The 19923-nt window shown below is 36.2% G+C and overlaps 1 protein-coding gene across 4 annotated transcripts in view; it reads right to left on the bottom strand.

Annotated features, from left to right (window-relative positions):
* The window catches only part of SMAP1 (small ArfGAP 1), a 143348-nt gene that overhangs the window by 22686 nt on the left and 100739 nt on the right, over positions 1-19923 (bottom strand). For all 4 annotated transcript variants that reach the window (XM_037519943.2, XM_054698913.1, XM_037519944.2 and 1 more), the window contains one exon: positions 9903-9993. In XM_037519943.2, coding sequence (XP_037375840.1) covers positions 9903-9993 — 91 coding nt within the window. The remainder of the gene's footprint in view (positions 1-9902; positions 9994-19923) is intronic.

The raw sequence follows: 19923 nt of genomic DNA, 5'->3' as shown, positions 1-19923 counted from the left end.
GAAACCCACAGTACTGAAAGTCCACTGGACTAACAAGGAGATCAAAGAAGAAATTAAAAAATTCTTTGAATTGAATGACAAGGAGGACACCAATTTCCTAAATGTATGGGATGCAGCAAAAGCAATAATTAGAGGAAAATATATAGCAATAGATGCTCACATCAAGAAACAAGAAAGAACTCAAAGAAACAACCTAATCTCGAAGCTCAAAGATCTAAAAAAAGAACAACAAAAAAAACCCAAAACCAGTAGAAGAAAAGAAATAATAAAAACCAAAGCAGAAATAAATGAAATTGAAACTAAAAAAACAACCCAAAAGATCAATGAAACCAAGAGCTGGTTCTTCGAAAAAATAAATAAAATAGATAAACCCCTAGCCAGGCTCACAAGGGAAAAAAGGGAGAAAGCACAAATAAACAGGATAATAAATGAAAGAGGAGAAATCACAACGGACACAGCAGAAATCAAAAGAATAATTAATAACTACTATGAACAGTTGTATGGAAACAAGTTCAACAATCTAGAGGAGATGGACAAATTCCTACAACTCTACAATCATCCAAAGCTAGATAAAGAAGAAATAGAACACCTAAACAGACCAATTACAACTAGCGAAATTGAAATGGTAATCAAAAACCTCCCCAAAAACAGAAGCCCAGGACCTGATGGATTTACAAATGAATTCTACCAAACATTCAGAGACGAATTGGTGCCTATCCTTCACAAACTCTTCCAAAAAATTGAGAAGGAAGGTATAATACCTAACACGTTCTATGAAGCCAACATTACACTAATACCAAAACCGAACAAGGACAACACAAAAAAGGAAAACTATAGGCCAATCTCCCTAATGAACACTGATGCAAAAATCCTCAATAAAATTTTAGCTATCAGAATCCAACAGTGTATCCATAAGATAATTCACCACGACCAAGTAGGATTCATTCCAGGGACACAAGGATGGTTCAACATCCGAAAATCAATCAATGTTATCCAACACATCAACAAAAAGAAATATAAAAACCATAAGATAATGTCAATAGATGCCGAGAAAGCTTTCGACAAAGTGCAACACCCATTCATGATAAAAGCCCTTGAAATTCTTGGGATACAAGGAACATACCTCAACATCATAAAGGCCATATACGACAAGCCAACAGCCAGTATCATTCTCAATGGTGAAAAGCTGAAAGCATTTCCATTAAGATCTGGAACAAGACAAGGATGTCCACTCTCACCACTGCTTTTCAATATAATACTGGAAGTCCTAGCCAGAGCAATAAGACAAGAGAAAGACATACAAGGAATCCAAATAGGAAAAGAAGAAGTCAAACTATCACTATTTGCAGATGATATGATAATCTACATAGGGAACCCCAAAAACTCCATAGAAAAACTAATTAAACTCATCAATCAGTTCAGCAAAGTGGCAGGATACAAAATCAACATGCAAAAGTCAGAAGCCTTCCTATACACTAACAATAAATCTGAAGAAGAAATGAAAAAAACCATCCCCTTTATTATCGAAACAAAAAAAATCAAATACTTGGGAATAAATCTAACAAAAGAGGTAAAGGACCTTTACAAAGAAAACTATAAAACACTGTTAAAAGAAATAGAAGAAGATACAAAGAAATGGAAAGACATCCCCTGCTCATGGATTGGAAGAATAAACATTATTAAAATGGCCATCCTACCAAAAGCAATATACCGATTCAATGCTATTCCAATAAAAATTTCAATGTTATTCTTCGAAGAAATAGAACAATTATTGATGAAATTAATATGGAATCACCAAAAACCCCGAATAGCCAAAGCTCTCCTGAAAAAAAAAAAAGAAGGGAATGGAGGCATCACACTCCCAGATTTCAAACTATACTACAAAGCCATCATCATCAAAACTGCATGGTATTGGAACAAGAACAGACACACAAACCAATGGAATCGAATAGGAAATCCAGAAATAAACCCACAGATTTATGGTCAACTAATCTTTGACAAAGGAGCAAAGAATATGCATTGGAGCAAAGAAACTTTGTTCAATAAATGGTGCTGGGAAAACTGGGTCGCTACATACAAAAGAATGAAGCTTGACTACTACCTCACACCATACACAAAACCAACTCAAAATGGATTAGAGAACTAGAAATAAAATCTGAAACCATAAAATACATAGAAGGAAATATAGGTGAAACACTACGGGATATGCACATCAAAGACATCTTTGCAGACACAGACACATCACCCAAAGCAGTGATAGTGAAGGCAAAGATAAACAACTGGGACTACATCAAATTAAAGAGCTTCTGTACAGCAAAAGAGACAATAACAAAAACTAAAAGAAACCCCACCAACTGGGAGAACATTTTTGCACCCAACACTAATGATAAAGGACTGATCACAAAAATCTGCAAAGAGCTGATGAGACTCAACAACAACAAAGAAAAGAGTCCAGTCAAAAAATGGGCAGAAGAGCTAAAAAGAAACTTCTCTGAAGAGGAAATGCAAATGGCCAACAGGCATATGAAAAAATGTTCACCATCACTCGTGATCAGGGAAATGCAAATCAAAACTACCATGGGATACCATCTAACACCAGTGAGAATGGCACATATTAAAAAAACTAGCAACAACAAATGTTGGCGAGGGTGTGGAGAAAAAGGAACTCTCCTGCACTGTTGGTGGGAGTGCAAACTGGTCCAACCACTATGGAGAGCTGTGTGGAGATTTCTGGACCTACTAAACATAGAGCTTCCATATGATCCAGCAATTCCACTCCTAGGTATTTACCCAAAGGACACAGAAACATCAACTCCAAAGAGCACCTGCACCCCTATGTTTATAGCAGCACTGTTTACAATAGCTAAGCTTTGGAATCAACCCAAATGCCCAAAAATAGATGACTGGATCAAGAAGATGTGGTACATATATACCATGGATTACTACTCAGCATTCAAAAAAGATAAACACATGCAATTTGTAGCAACATGGATGGCGCTGGAAGGGATCATGCTCAGCGAAATAAGCCAGAAAGAAAAAGAAAAATATCGGATGGTCTCACTCATAGCAGGAATCTAGAAAACTTAAATAAGGGACCAGGAAAATGAATATCTATAAGAAAGTGAAAATCATAATCAACAAACAACTATGAACCAGAGACACTTTATGAGGGGAGGGGGGTGGGGGGAGGGATTGGGGTCAAAATAAAGGGGTTGCAATTGCTTGGGGAATATAAAAATAAAAAAATTAAAAAAAAAAAAAACCTCAAAACAGTGCCTGGAACATAGTAAACAGTGAGTGTTTCCCAAAGTAACAAGGTAATAATTTAGTTAATATTTGAGCCAGACACCTTAGGTTCATCCTAAGAGCTGAGAGTACATTCTCTACCCTCAAGGTCGTCATAAGGAGCAAATGCATGTATGTAAGAAATTACAGCTGCCAAAGTCTCATGCACGCGCTTCTTGTTGACAAAGCTAACAACCCACTCTTGAGGTTGAGTATTGTTTATTGTTTTCCAACCCTCTCCTATATGTAAGCAGAGTGAGGTCACATAATCCAATTCTGACTAGAAATACCCTGAGAACTCTGTTGGGGAATTTTCTAAACATTCCCCTTCCTGAAAAAAAGAAACTTTGAAAATCTGTAAAGCTCACCACCCAATGGATGTTGTCTTGTAAGGATGAGATGTAGGGAGCTGTTTTACCCATTTGTTGACCCGGAAAGCACAATCTTAAAGTCAGAGATGTAATGAGGGAGGCAGAATGATTCTGACCTCACTGTTCTGCCAATGGATGGCCCTAATTGCAGGTATTCAGATTTCTCATCCACTAGGATAATTAAATGTCATTACATTTAAGTCACTTTTTGCCTTTCAGTTAACAGCAATTAGAAGTAGCCTCATTCACAGGTCATTTGCACTCATTTAAATATGTAAATATACTCTCTTTACAGTCCTATCCATACCACAGTCTCCAGAGAGTCTGTGCTTAGCATGACCATGTCCCTTCTGGCTTGCTTCCAAAGTTTAGGATTATTGGAAAACCTCTATTTCCACCCATTTCTGGTACCAGGTCCCAAAAAAATGCCCAGTCATTTATCTTTTTTTTCTCCCTATCATTGCTTCAGGACCACTTGCAAGTATCTGTCTATGGCCAATTCTCTTACAACAATATATTCATCTATCTGCATTTCTTTCCTCCATAGGTGTGATTACATAAAAACAAAATCAATTCTTAAGAATGTCTTTTCAAAATGGTAATACTAGTTTATAACAGTTCATTAAACATACTTGTTTAGGCAGAAATAACACAAGTTTTTATCAGTTTTTAATCCTATCAGAAAAACAAGACTGTAAAATTACTTTGGTCTCTTGCTCTAGAATATTCCTTTTCACCTCTCCTGAAAAAGAGATGTATGGGGCCTCCCTGGTGGTGCAGGGGTTAAAGTCTCAGCACAATCAAGCTACTGGCAGTCACTGCAACACTGAGTTTGCTCCCCAGTCAGGGAGCTAACCCACATGGCACAGCAGACCTCTCCTGTCTGGCCCACTGCTCCATGCAGGAGTGTATCTTAGTAGATCCACCTGCTCTGCTCCCCACTCCGTCTCTGGTGAATCCTCTCACCCCCTGCACCTCTGGTCTACATCCCCGTTCTTGTATGCATAAATAAAATAAAAATGAATCTTAAAAAGAGTGAGGTATGCACACATCTATACACATACCCTCCTGATCTGGTCAATATGTAGCTCAAAGGACACTGGTGGCTTTTCAATGTTGCTGTAGAGAAGTTTGGCATTAGTCAGCACATTCCCAAACTTATTTTATTGATAAAGCATATGGACTTTGGAAAACAGAATTTTCTGTATAACAGTATTTTGCTTTAAATGAAAGCAGAATGCTTTCTTAGAGATTTAGTTTTGTTTCTGTTCAGAAAACTTTCAGAAACAACACAACAAACCCAGGAAAAAGGGTAATATATTCATGTCTCTCATTATATAAACCTGGAGTACATGTTACTAGATAATGGTGCAACTTGGCCATTGTTGTAACTTAAAGCTTCTCTTTCCTGAAAGGTAAGAATGAATGAGAAAACTTTAAAACTTGCCCACTACTGTATGTTGCTTTGAGCTTTTTAATTGAGATAAAAACTGAGGGAACATCTCTCTACTTGTCTATATAGTACAGTACTTAAAATATAAAATGTTTAGGCAGAAATTTAGCTAAAGTGAGCAAACATAAGAATAATCTTATTTAAGCAGTGAATATACCTCTGAGCTAGATTTCATTATCAAGATCATACTTAATTCTCTGTATGAAAATTAAGAGTACTAAGAGTACTAAGGATATGATCTTCTCAAACGCCTGCCACGTTCCATCTCAGCCACACACACCCCTCTGTGTCTGACAGGACTGCTGGCCAAAGTCTCCTGACAAGGGACCAGGCTGCTCTGCAGTGTGCATGCAGTGCATGGACGGCCACAGACACACTCTGTAGGAGGGCCCTCCACCTCTGGTGAAAGATTGAACGGAAATCTCTAAGGTCACGTTTAACATCAGCAATTCACAATTCTTTTTCAAACCTTATGCTAAGAGTATGTGCTCACTCTTAAAGATTTTATTCTCGCACACATCTTCTGCAAACAAAATATGCACTGCTGAAGGAAAGTATTTGAGGGTGGATTATCCTAGCCAACCGCTAAGCAGCCTGTCAGTTTTTATTACTTAGTAATAGTTTTATTACTTAGTAAAAACTGAGTAGTAAAGAACAAAGAATGGACACTAGCACAATTGCATTAATTCCCAGTCCTAGAAACTACACAGGTGGTAGACAAGAAAAGCATCACCCCACATACCCTAGAAACTCACCTCAACTCTCTTCCAAATTTTTTATGCGAGGTGCAGAGTCAAATCAAGATGTATCTGGAGTGTGATGCTAGTCTAGGACATTAGGGACATTCAGTCTGATGCTTAAACCTGAGGAGTCTCAAAGTTTGGTTATTTTCAGGACTAGACAACAGGATAGGTAATAACCAAGTAAGTGATTCCACTTCTGGTGTAAGAGTAAATCACTAAATAAATAGTATTTCTATGGGCTTCAAACATGAGTTAACAAGTAAAGATAAAGCACTGCAGGTATAATCAGGAATATAAAGCAGAAGTGAGCAAACTACAGTCCACTGCCTATTTTAAAAGTTGATCAGAACACAGTCATGCTCACTCATTTAGTATTTGTTTATGGCTACTTCACACTACAGTGGCAGTGGAGTAGCTGGTTGTAAGGAGACCACATGGTCACAAAATCAAAAATATTTGGCTCTTTACCCATGCTAAAAAGTATATGGAGAACATTCTCATTTAAAGGGAAGATGGAATTACTAAAAAAATGATATTATTACTCTACTATCAGACTACTAAAAGTGATACTGAATACACAGAGAAATGAATGGCACTCTATGTCTATGTAATTTGAAATAACTCTGTGGGGGGGTTTCTCTGTAGTTTCTGTATTGTAAATTAATGCTTATTCTAAACTCATTCATATGGGGAGATTGCTGTAATTTCTGCATGACCATAAATTATACTTCAAGGTATCTGCTCTCTACCTCTGACTGAGTTTCAATTTACAAGGAAAACCAGAGTCCCATTAGGAAAGTGGGATACTTCTGAGCAGAAAAAGTAGTGTGTTGCCCAAAATAGACACCAATAATCAATCCTGTCTTAGAACCACTCTTTGGTTTGAGCTAAAAGAGACCTTTATACTATGAGATCTTCATGACCTCATCAAATCCCTTGCTTAATATAGCTTTAAAAAAAAGTCTAAAAATATTAAAAAAAAATAGTTAGGATATTAATAACCAGCAGGAGTAAGGAGTTAGATGAGCTGTAGGTAAGACAACCCAGTTTCCTCCTGCTAAAATTCCACCAAGAGTGGAATACCCCTCTTTCTAACCACATACCCCACACTCCTCTCACTTTGGAACTCTTCTACTGTCGGACCTAAAACTGTCAGTCACCAGCAAAATCTCCTAAAGATCCTTGACATCTTTTCAAACATTACGTTCACCTTCCTTCCTTTAATAAACCTTGCTCTCCCACTGTCTAAAAGAGAACTATCTTGGCAGACCTGTTAGTGAAAGAAATAAATGTTAACTGAATCAAAGTCACTGAAATTTTGTAGTGGTCTGCTATGCGGCATGAATAGCAACAGCTGATTATCATAGACTCTTACACTAGAAGAGTGATGCCATCTCCAACCCTATAATCTGGGGTATTGACTTTGAGAATAGGTAGCATAAGACAGGGAAACACTTAAAGGAGCTTGAAAAAATGAAGATACAATATGTGATGGTAAGCTGTCCCAAGCAATAACCTAGAACGTAGAAAATATAGGAAATGAAGTTCTAGCAGAGATGTCCTAGTTGACCCACATACATGAGTAAGAAAAATGTTTACTGATATACATTCTTTTTTTTCTAAAGATTTATTTTATTTATACAAGAACTGGGGTACAAACCAGATGTGCGGGAGGGTGAGAATATTCACCAGAGACAGAGCAGGGAACAGAACAGGCAGACTGACAAAATACACTGCTGAGGGGAGCAGCAGGTGAGACAGGAGAGGTCTGCCTTGCCATGTGGGTTGCTCCGAGGCCGGCGGGGATCTAACCGGCACTGCAGAGGCTGCAAACAGTTTCACAGCGCTGTGCTCAACCGCCTGCACCACCAGGGAGGCCCCATATTGATAAACATTCTTGAGACCTGGGTACTATTTATTACACAACATTACTGCAGCAATAGTTGAGTATCTAAGGCCAGTCACTCCACTGGCGTACTGAAGAAAATATATAGTGTTGGCTATTCGAGGCAATATATAGCAATTTTTCTCGTCTTGAATCACTGGATTGGTTTGTTCTACAGGTTGATTAACAAAGGTAAATATTCTATAATTTCAATTGTCCAGCTAATCCTATTGATTCTCTCTTAAAAGTATATCCAGAACCAGATTTCTTCTTGTAACCTTCAATGCCACCACGGACTCTAAGCCATACTGGTCTATCACCTGTATTACTTGCAATACTTACCTTACTAGTCTCCCTGTTTCCATTTTTCCCCTGCCATAATCTCTTCTTAACAAAGGAACTACAATAATTCTCTAAAAAGTAAAGTCAGATTATGTACTTTTTTTTTTTTTTTCAAATCTCTCCAATATATTTCTAGGTCACTCAGAGTAAAAGTCAAAGTCCTGAAACAATTTCCTTACTTTATTTGCTGCCAGTTCATTCCACTTTAGCCATACTGTCACCCTTGTTGGTCTATACACATTAAATATGGGGTTACTGCAGAGCCTTTGTGCTTACTAATATCACCGCTGAGAATGCTCCTGGCACCACATATCCAGGTATCTACAACTTCGTTAGGCCTTTGCTCCAGTAATATCTCTGTGATCTTCTCTACCCATCCCAGACAATCGACTTAAAATTATAACCACTTGTTTTAATTATAGCACTTACCATAAAAGGCCAATAATATATTTTATTTAACTATGTATTCACTGTCTCTGGATTAGAATGAAAGCTCCACAAGGTCAGAGATTTTTGTCATTTTCTTTTATAGCTATCTCCATAGTGCCTACAATGGTTCCTAAATATACAGTGGACACTTAATATTTTGTTGAATTAATGAATCAATTTATAGTATAAGGAAAAGTCTAGTTTATAGTTTCTACACTTCTAAGATATAAGCTAATAAATGAGGCATTTAGATTGAAAAGGAAGTACTGCAGAGTAGACAAAGTGCATAGTTTCAGTAAAATATTTTCTTACTTTGATACTCTTTCTTATCTCTCATTTACAGGAAAGGTAATAAAAATAATTATATAAATACAATTATTTTGAATTCTAATCCTCTTAATTTCTATCTGGACTAGAGCTCTATTTTCAAAATTAGAGTTGTTTTTTTTTTAATATGTATTTTTAATACACTACTGATTTTCACCACCATAGAAGACTTTTACCTCTAGGCAGCATATCCATGATAGACCAGCTTCCAAAAAAAAAAATGAATAAAACATTTAACTATAATTCTTGTAACAGGAAACAATTCACTCATTAAGTATTAAATCTATTTTTAGAGTAACAGTATATGAAGTTCTACTCTTCAACAATCTTTCTTTCTTTAGTTGATATTTCTCCAGATTAAAAAAAGTTTTTTTAAATTAATTACTGCTCAAATGCTCAGATAGTACTAAAATAACCATTTATAAGTCAATTTAGAAGGGAAAGGAGAAAAACAAAAAAAGGAGCTGACAATATTTGTAGATAAGAGTGAAAAACTCTTTATGAATGGAAGGTAGTTCACCTGCCAGGCAGATAAAATATATCTATCGATCATGAAAATAGAAATTAAAACAAGTACTTCCTACTGTCATTAAATATATTGAAACCAATCGAGTTCATGATGCTTCAGCTAACCAAAATTAAACTAAATTTTATTTTAAACTAGTATATTTTATAATAAGGTTACTCCATAATTATTTTGCTAAGGGAATCCCTTTACCCCTGCCAACAAAACTAATAGGAGTGAAGAAAAAAAATCTACGTTTTATTTAAAATGTCAAAATGTAACAGTTTACCAAGCCTTTGAAGATTACTTTGATATCTCTTCTTTCCCCAAGGAACTCATTACTTATATTTCAGTGAAGATAGTGCTGACAGGCACTAGCTCCCTTATTAAAGAAGTCCTTTTTTTGCAGGAACTCAGAAAACTAATCCCACCATTTTCAAATTCAGTTAACAGGTATTTTTTTGCATATTGATTTTAAAAAGGCCATTGTATTTATTTCAAGTAAGTAAAGGTTTCAATTGTTTTGTAACTCTAATGTTGACTTGTATTTTTTATTACTTACCAAGTCCTAAAAGATCGACAGTGGGCTCTGCAGCTTTTTTAGGGCTGGTACTTTTTTTAGGTTCCAATTGTTGATCGTCTTTCTTCTGCAGCTTTAAAGTAAATAATCAGATTTAACTTTTCTTAAATAAATTGAACAACTCTTAAACTCAATTACATATACTTTTGATAAGGTTAGAGTAATGAAGCATACTATAATAAAGCCTAGAGCATTTATTATTATATAAAAAACAAACATAATCATGGAACTTGCAATGACAAATGTTACATATTGGGGCCCCCAAATAGTGAATATACATGCTTAATCTTATATAATTGTTCCTAGCCTTTTAAATTCCTTATCTGATATTACACTTGTTGAAGAACTGCATTTCATATTACTTGCAAATTTTTCAATGTGAGAGGACTCACCAGAGACAGAGTGGGGAACAGAACAGGCAGATTGACTGACATACACTGCTGAGGGGATCAGCAGGCAAGTCAGGAGAGGTCTGCTGCTGCCATGTAGGTAGCTCCCTGGCCAGGGATCCAACTTGTGCTGCAGTGGCTGCGGACAGCTTTATAGGTTGCGTCTTAACCCCCTGCGCCACCAGGGAGGCCCAGGACTTGGCGTTTTTGTGAGCACACTGTTATTCCCTTCAACCACACTGCTGACACTTGAGATACCACCGCCCCAAGAAAAATCTACTGAAATGTTTATTTGATGTGCTTTCCTGATTCCACACTTACTAGTTACATTTTTAAATGCAATATTCTTTTAATTACCAGGAACCGAAGTAGGTTGCACATCATAAACTATCTTCCTTTTTTTCATTTGTAGAAAATGTAGTGTATGAAAGGACTACACCTACAGGAGTCTCAACTTGAAAATCTACCTTTCTTAAATCAAGAAAATGAAATAATCACTCATTCATTATCAAACCATCCTCACAAGGTCATTTCTTCTATTACTATCCAAAGAATTCATAACTCAGTTGTTATGAAAGTTCATTTTTTGGTAAAACAGGTATGTAGTTTTTAAGAATATTGATCTGTCCTTAATTGCTTTTAGTCATCTATTGTGACTGAGTCTCAGTTTTTTAACCAATTAGTTTACTATTACAGATTTCAATTCTTTAATAACCTCTTTAAATACAGAATTATCAGTCTGCAACTATATATAATTTTCATAAGCTTAATATAATCCATCTCATTGTTTGTTTTTTTAATTGTCAACATCAACATAGGTTAAGATATGCCTAGCTTCAGGCAAAATAATTTCAAAGAAAGTACAGTTGTAGCAACAAAAGAAGCAATTTGTTTCAACTGAATAAACTGTTAGAATTTCCTTCCCTTCTCCCTTTTGCAAGTGGATGATCAGTGATATTATAAACTATGTAGGAGAATTTAAGAATTAAGTGCCTATAAGCACACAAACTTCAAATACTATTGGGCAATATTCCAGTAGCTTCGTGGGGCAGGTCTGTATTGATCAAACATCTGCCAATAATACTCTAGACAGTAAGACATAAATGTCTCATGCTTATTAGGCACTAATCTTTTATTTAAAACCAGAAAACTTTAATGCTGAAAATAGATCATTTGACTAAACACATTCATTTTGCAAATTAAAGCTTAGATATTACATGCTAAATAGGGGTTGTATAATTAATACTTGTTTTCTGTCTCTCAATTTAGAACTCTTTCTTTGGTATAATATTTTACTTAATCTTCTTCCATGAAAATAAATATGGAACAGAAACCAAATCTATGACAGATTCCTTCGTAACTGCATTGTAATAACCCTTTTCAGGCAAAATTTCTTTCTGAAAATTCAAATTCTGACTTATTCAAATTCTGACTTATTTCCCCAACAAATCAGAACTAGCTTTTAAAATATTTCTAAACATGAAATTACCCATTGTTTGGAGAGGGGAAACAAATCTGTTGTACTTTGCAAAGAATAACAAGATAAACTTAAGATATATAAAATATATATAAAATATATATTTTGAAGTCAAATTTTAAAAAACCTAAGACTGAAAATACTATTATGTTGACAGGATTTCTGAGTAGGGATATAATAAAGTATATTAACAGTAAATCAAGACCTTGACTACCACATTTACCTTCATTCTGTCACCCTTTATATATTTCACATTCAGTTTAGACATATCTAGCAGTTCATATAGAGCTATACCACTAAATTCTCATTACTAAAAACATCACATATGGAATTTACCTTTTAGTAAGTCAACTGTGAATGGATATTAGGCACTCTATATTTTATTAAACAAAATTATCTAACAAGAAAAACAATGGTCTACTTAGATAAAGCATTTTATGAAATGCAATTTCCTTGACTTCATATTGAGCAGATGTCTCGTTCAAATTATTAAAATCTTTATAAGCAGAAGCTTTGCTAGTCAATCTTTTGTAATTCATAACACTATAGCACAGAATATAATTAAATAAAAAACTACTCAGTTTCCAATGACTACATTTACCACAATTTCCTAACCTTTTAAATAAGGGAAATACAGCTGGGGCCTCTAGATTGTGATTCACTCTTCTTTAGTCAACCAATTAATGTAGATAATAGCCCCCCGCCTACATTAAACTATAGACCTTTCTAAGTTCTAGAAGTAATTATAAAAAATTTTGTTTAAAAACTGACTACAGGGCCTCCCCTGGTGGCGTAGCAGTTGAGCGCTGGGCTGCAAAGCTGCCCGCAGCCTCTGCAGCGCTGATTTGATCCCGGCCGCCAATGAGGGTCCCACATGGCATGCAGACCTCTCCTGCCGTGCCCGCTGCTCCCCTCAGCAGGGTGTTTCGTCAGTCTGCCTGTTCTGTTCCCCGCTCTGGTGAAGTCTCTCACCCTCCTGCACTTCTGACTATACCCAGTGCTTGTATAAATGAATAAATAAATCTTTACAAAAGAAAAAAAACTGACTACATCTCAAATTATATCTTTTGATTAGTACATCTATAATTCATTCACTTTAACACTCTTAGAATCATACAAGAAAGGGCATATTATCTATAATGTTCAACTCTCTCAATTTAAAGTTAAGGATATTAAAGTGACATAATTTTTCTGGCGCTGTAAGTGGCTATCATGGCAGAGGCTAGTCTCCTAACAGGGCTCCTTCCACTGTACCATGCTTTTTTCTTAATAATTTCTATTCATTACAAATTAGATTCAAACATAAATGTTTACCTAATGCTTACAGTTCATAGGTACTATTCTGTCTAGTTGCAGTAATGGAGATACAATCTGATAGCAAGGACACCGCAAGTATACAAATATGTAACAAAAGGTAGCATATAAGATGCTATGAAGTTCAAAAGTGATGATGACAGCAATGATTACCACTTTATACAGGTAGTGCTACTTACCTTGAGGTCTGTAGGAAAGATAGGAAGGAGTCAAACAGGTAAGCATTGATAAAAGCACATGTGAAGAAAACTGAATATGGAAGTGGGAAAGATGGTGGACATATCTGACAAACCTACAGGTCTAAGTGTAAGGAAGTAATAAAAGATAAATCTGAAAAAATAAACTGGGGCCCCACTGTGGAAGGACGTAGTAATTTAATAGGCCACTAATTTTCAAAGAGGATAGCAAAAAGAAAGAAATCCTAGGGAAGTATGTTATGTGTACAAAATGTATTGAGAAAGAAGATCTGATCTCTGCCAATTGTAGGAATCAGGGTATGTAGCTATCATATGATTGAATTAATGCTTTGAGAAGATTAACATTAATCCACTGCTGTATTACAACTTGAAATCGGAAGAATATCTTCTAATAAGTTACAGGACAATTTCCAGAATACTAGCTCACCTAGGAGCCTGTTAAAACTATAGTAGGATTTAATCTTTAGACATTTTCAGTAAAAACTTATGAATGATGGGTTTTTCAAAAGCTACTGAATTGTATATCATCTTATAGTCTACTATAAAGCACACACCAAAAAAAAAAGACTATCATTCATGCTGTTCACTTATTAAAGTCATTTGAATGCTATCCACATATTAATAAAAATTGCTGTCATACATTCCTGTGATTAAACTGACATCTATAATTACTATATATGTTTATATGTGAAGGTTTTCACAACCAAATTATATACAACTTTGCTTATTTTATGTGAGAATATTACACATATCTCTTATTTATCCCCAATACCTTGTTTTAATTATTCAGAATCTTGTTAAAGTTTCCCCCTTTCCTCTTTACCATTCTTTATGACATACTTGTAGATCTGTCTCACATTAAACCTATCACTATATTGTATATTCTATTTTTGAATTCAAACCACAAAAGGCCTCAAATTACAAAAGCCACCTTGAAAAAAGGGAAAGAAATGGAGCTATCATTATCATGTTACCTAACTTCAAACATTATCATAAGGCAACAGTACTATAAAAATACATGGTATTGGCATAAAAATAGATATGAGTCAGTGGAATACAATTAAAAGTCCAGAAATAAATCCATATATATACCAATAGCTAATCTATGACAAAGCATCTATGACCATAAAATGGGGAAAGGATAGTCTTTTTAATAAATGCTACTGGGAAAATTGGAAAGCTACCATAAGAAAATGAAGTTGGATCACTAATAATCCAAATGAATTAAAACCCCACATGAATTAAAGATTTAGATATTAGGTAGTCCCTGATGGTATAGGGGGTTAAGTCTCAGCGCTATCACTGCAGATGGTCTGATTCAATACCCAGCCAGGGTGCTAACCCGCATATTGCACAGCAGACCTCTCCTGTCTCGCCCACTGCTCCCCTCTGCAGTGTATTTCAGTAGATCTGCCTGTTCTGCTCCCCATTCTGTCTCTGGGGAATACTCTCACTCCCCACACCTCTGGCCTACACCCCAGTTCTTGTATGCATAAATAAATAAATGTTAAAAAAATATTTAGATATTAGACCTGCACAGAGAATTTTTTTTTTTTTTTTTTTGGTGGAACCCTCGCCGGCGGTGGGGGAATGAACTGGCGCTGCAGAGGCTACGGGCAGCCTCGCAGCCCAGCGCTCAACCGCTGCACCACCAGGGGAGGCCCATGCACAGAGAAAATATTAGCAATGCATTTCATGATGTTACTAATAAAGTTACTTTTGGTTAAAAAATTAACCTCAAGTTAAAAAGCTTTTATACAAGAAAAGAAAATGAAGATGGTTAAAAAGATATCCTACTGAATGGGATAAAGTTTTAATATACTATATAGCTGACTAGGGATTAATATCTAAGATTTATGACAACTCATACAATTCAAGAACCCAAAATGAAATCAATTAGTAAATGGGCAGGAGATATAAAGAAACAATTCACCAAAGAAGGTATCTTTGATTAGAACACCAAAAGACATGAGAAAAGGTTCCCTGTTGTTTCTAACAGAAGGGAAGCAGGTTAAAACCACAATGAGATAACACCTCACACCTACAGAGCATTTTCAACACATTAATAAAAACATTCATAAAAACCTAAAAACCTCCAACAAGTGTTGAAAAGAATATGGAGAAAAAGCAACCATATTACATGTTTGTGGGAATGTGAACAGGTGCAACCATTATGGGAAGCAATTTGGATTTACCTTAAAAAAATTAAAATGGAATACCATATGACCTAGCAATCCCACTCTTGAGCATTTATCCAAAGAACACGAAACCGGATGCTATCACCAACATGGTGGCAAAGGGGTGCTAGTATTAAATTCCCCCATAAAAACAACTGATAGGGAGAAATAAGTTCCTGGCAGGACCCAGATGTGTTGGACAAAGTTGGTGACATTGGTGATCTGAATAGAAGCAGAGGGAAAGTTGGAACGACAGAGGAACAGAAGAGAGAATTCATCCAGAATTCATTCATCCAGAATTCTCCCGTCCCCCATCCACAAATCGGCCCACTTGGCCTAGGAAAAGAAAAGGAGAAGAAAAAGTTTGGAGGCTATGGGAGAATCCTAAGATATCTGAGAACTCCAGAAAGTGACAGGTGGGCAAACAGGCCTTAGGGCAGGCACAGTGCTGGGTGCAAGCCCCTTTGTTGTGTCCCCTCTCCATCCCACCTTTTCTAGGAGACCTGCAGGAGCAAGTACAGTTCTGAAAGTTTACTAGGAAAAGTCTCTGGTGTCACCTAGTGATCAGAACAAAATCACCAACCACCTACACCCAAAACCAGAAGGCTTTAGCTGCGGGAAGAACACACCATTTAAACGGTCGCACCTACCAGTGGGAGGGGTATTAGGTGGAGCCCAGTAGGGCTGGTCCCTACATTGAGCGCCTCTTAGATACCACAAGGCCTCAGGTGGAAGGAGGACTCCAGAGCCCCCACACTTGCCCAACCACCTCAGGGACCCAGAAAGAATGCCGACCCTCCCCCACCACATCTGCAGTGGAGACTGTCAAAGACTATTGGACACTCCACAGTTTACGCCTGGCCTTTCAGTGCTCTTTCTTTATCCTCCCTCTACACACCCCAAGGGAGACAGCAGACACCAGGAAGACTGTCCTACCCAGACCTAAGGCACTCCCCAGACCTAAGGCACTCCCCAGCGGGCCAGACTAAAACAGCAACAACTAGCTCGCTGGGAGCCATCAGAAGCCTGAGAAGCAATTCTCCCCCAACCTGTGTGTGTGGTTGTTTATTGGTCATTTGGCTGTCTGTTGTACCTTTCCTCCTTTACTACTTGTTTTCTGTTCCCTCTAGTTTTCACCTTTCTCCCCTTTAGCATTATTACTATTTTCTCTCTCTCTCTATTACTTCTCCTCCTCTTTCCTCGTCCCCCTTTCTTGCCCCTTTCTTAATCTTCTCCCATCTTTGTTCCTTGTCTGGGGCTCTTGGAAACTTAACTATTATGTGTCTTGTAATTTATTAAGCACTAGGGTCATTTAAGTCATTCTATTCTGAAACACATATATCACATCTTTAGCAATTTTCTCTTTCAATTGTTAATTGGTTTTTCTCAAATCCTCATTTGACAGTGGCATTGCATGTAATTAGAGCACTTTTCCATCAACGTTATCTACTTGAAATCTTTTCATATTAGGACGATTCATCTGGTGTAAATGAATAGTAAAAAATTTCCAGTAAGGACTTCTTACGAAACAATGATTAGTGTGCATGTCAAAACATCAGAAAAGAGGGTTGATATGAAAACACCATGAAATATCAATTAAACTTAAACCAGATGAGCCAGAAAACAACATATACATACATACAACTGGAAATACAATTTTCCACCTTTCAAGGAATACTTGAGGGATTATGATCGCCCAAGAAGAGGGTATGACCCAAGAGAGAATGAAACTTTTTACTCCTGGTTATAAGTTTTGCCTAACTTTTATGAAGAAAAAAGCAAAAGAAAGGTTGAAAAGAGATTACTGTTGGGAGACAAAGGTTTTCTCCCCTATTCTCATCTTTCTCCCAGACTGTAAGCTCCTAAAGAATACAAGTTATTTTACAATGTGATGTTTGCAACCCCAATGCCAGAACAGGACTCATCACATAAAAGATGCTCCATAAATCATACTGGACTTAGAACACCTAGACAAATATACAGGAGATGATGGTTCTACAGAAAGATAGTGCAGATAGGTCCTGATGCTCTTGGACATGATATTTATCAGGCTTTAAGAAGGTGAACAAAGAGACAGCATCAAGATCACTGTTTCCCTAGAGCAAGTCACAATTAAATCTACTTGATTAGACTGTAAACTCTTTTAAGCAGGGATTTTTTGTCTTGTTTGTTCATTGCTGTATCCCAAGAACCTACTAGAGTGTCTATCACATGCTAGGCACTTAGTACATATGTGTTGAATAATCTACTTTTACTTTCAGTATTAGACAGAAGAGTGACCCAACAAAAAAATGCTTCTAAATTTTGATTCTCAATTATCACTTTAAAATTAAAGCTTTATTCATAAATACCAAGGCGCTTCTGACTCCAAAGTCCACATCCTTTTCACTCTACAATGCCATCATTATTTAGCATAGATGGTGTGTTGAATTACTCCAATAATAGTCATATTAGAAAATTTGTGCTAAAGATTTAAATAGCTTGCTACTTCCTAGTGGGTATTAGCAGTTGTTTCAATTATCCAAGGCAGACATTCATGGGAAGATAATGAACACCTACTGACCTCCTTTTAAGAAAGAGCTGTTCTACTTAATTATGAGATGTGTGACCCTGGATATATTTTACTCTCTTAGTCATATGCTTTCCTTTTTATCATAACTATACTAACTATATGATCACCATGAGAATTAAATAGCACATACAAAGTGATTAGCACAACACATGGTACTCAGTAGAAACTCAATCACTTGACCTTTCTGCTTTCGCTCCAATTTTAACGGTAATAGTAATATACTGAGAGGCCATAACATATTGGTTAAGAGTGCATACTCTAATGGCAGACCATTCAGGTTAGAATCTAGGTTTGGCTACTCAATAGTAGATGACCATTAATAAATTACCAAATCTGTGTCCCTCGGATTCTCACTAGTAAATGAGAATAGCAATATCAACCTCATAGGGTTGTTGTGAGGAGTATGAAATAATATATTTAAAGGCTTAGAACAATGTCTGACATATGATAAGCACCAAGTAAACTCTTACTGTACTATTTTTCATTAAATCTAATTGTAGACTACCCTGACTGCAATACTCTTAAGAACAGGTTTTAACTTAGGAAAGCTAACTTTCATCAAAGCATTTACTAAGAAAATATTTTTTCTTATTTTCTACTTAAGACATTTCCAATTTACTATGAGGAACTTAAGAGTCTACATGCTTACTGAATGAAAATCTTCCTTTCTTTTGGGCCTCCCTGGTGGCGCAGCAGTTGAGCGCTGGGCTGCGAAGCTGCCCACAGCCTCTGCAGCGTCGGTTCCATCCTTGGCCGACTGCGGGGGTCTCACCTGGAGTGACAGACCTCTCCTGTCTCACCCGCTGCTCCCCTCAGTAGTGTATTTCAATACTCTGCCTGTTCTGTTCCCTGCTCTGGCTCTGGCGAATTCTCTCACCCTCCCGTGCTTCTGACTATACCCAGTGCTTGTATAAATAAATACATAAATTAAAAAAAAAAAAGAAAATTAAAAAAAAATCTTCCTTTCTTTCATTAAATAGGAAATGAAAGCTTTGCTTACAAAGTAATTGGATTTCTTCCCTTTTTTATTGCCTCACTTGCAATAAAACTTTAAATGACTGTGAAAATATTTAAGAAATTCTATGAAGGGAAAAAAATGTTTCCAATTTACTACAAGCCTGTAGTAGACCCTAAAACACGGTTTTCTGCCGCACCTTGTACACTCTTCATCATCACAGTTACTTTAATAATAAACAATGTTAAAAAGTTATTATAACCTCAGCTGGTTCCTTCCTTTTAGGCTTGAAGATATGTTAGTATATAGTTATTTAACAAAATAAGGTTACTATCATCTTGTAATTGCTTTCTATAAGACAATTTTTATTTTACGTAGTTTTTCTTTTTTAAACAAGGTAAAATAGTATAAAGAGAATGAATCACCAAGGATTGAAAGGATTTTCGCAGAGTAGTCACAAATATGTGAAGCTATATTATTTACTCATTTAAAATAATCTCTCAACTGCCAGTACATTCTGTATACTTGATTAGTACCAATACAAATATTAGTTTCTATACCCACCTAATTCATTTTGTAAATGATATCACATTTTGATGAAAAAGACAAAGCAATTGTAACTATTATACCATAGAAAGAGAATATAAAGTATTACAATCATTTTGGAAAATTGACAGAAAGAATTAAAGTGGGACATATACAAACCCTATGACTCAGCATTTCCACTAAAGCTAAGTCTTTATACCTTATTTTATATATTTATACACACACATATGTATATAAATGTAAGATTGTTCAGAGCAGTTTTATTGATCAAAGCTCTAAACCAAATGCTACTCATGCCAACCATCAGTAGACGGAAACAAAATCAAATATATAGCATATGTAGACAACAGAGTAAAGAAAACCCAGTAGTTAAGAT

Source organism: Talpa occidentalis, unplaced genomic scaffold (assembly GCF_014898055.3).
Source record: "Talpa occidentalis isolate TD23 unplaced genomic scaffold, MPIMG_talOcc4v2.1 talOcc4.2, whole genome shotgun sequence".
Taxonomy (NCBI): Eukaryota; Metazoa; Chordata; class Mammalia; order Eulipotyphla; family Talpidae; genus Talpa; species Talpa occidentalis.
The sequence above is the reverse complement of the archived record's forward strand: the minus strand, read 5'-3'. Positions and strand labels throughout refer to the sequence as shown.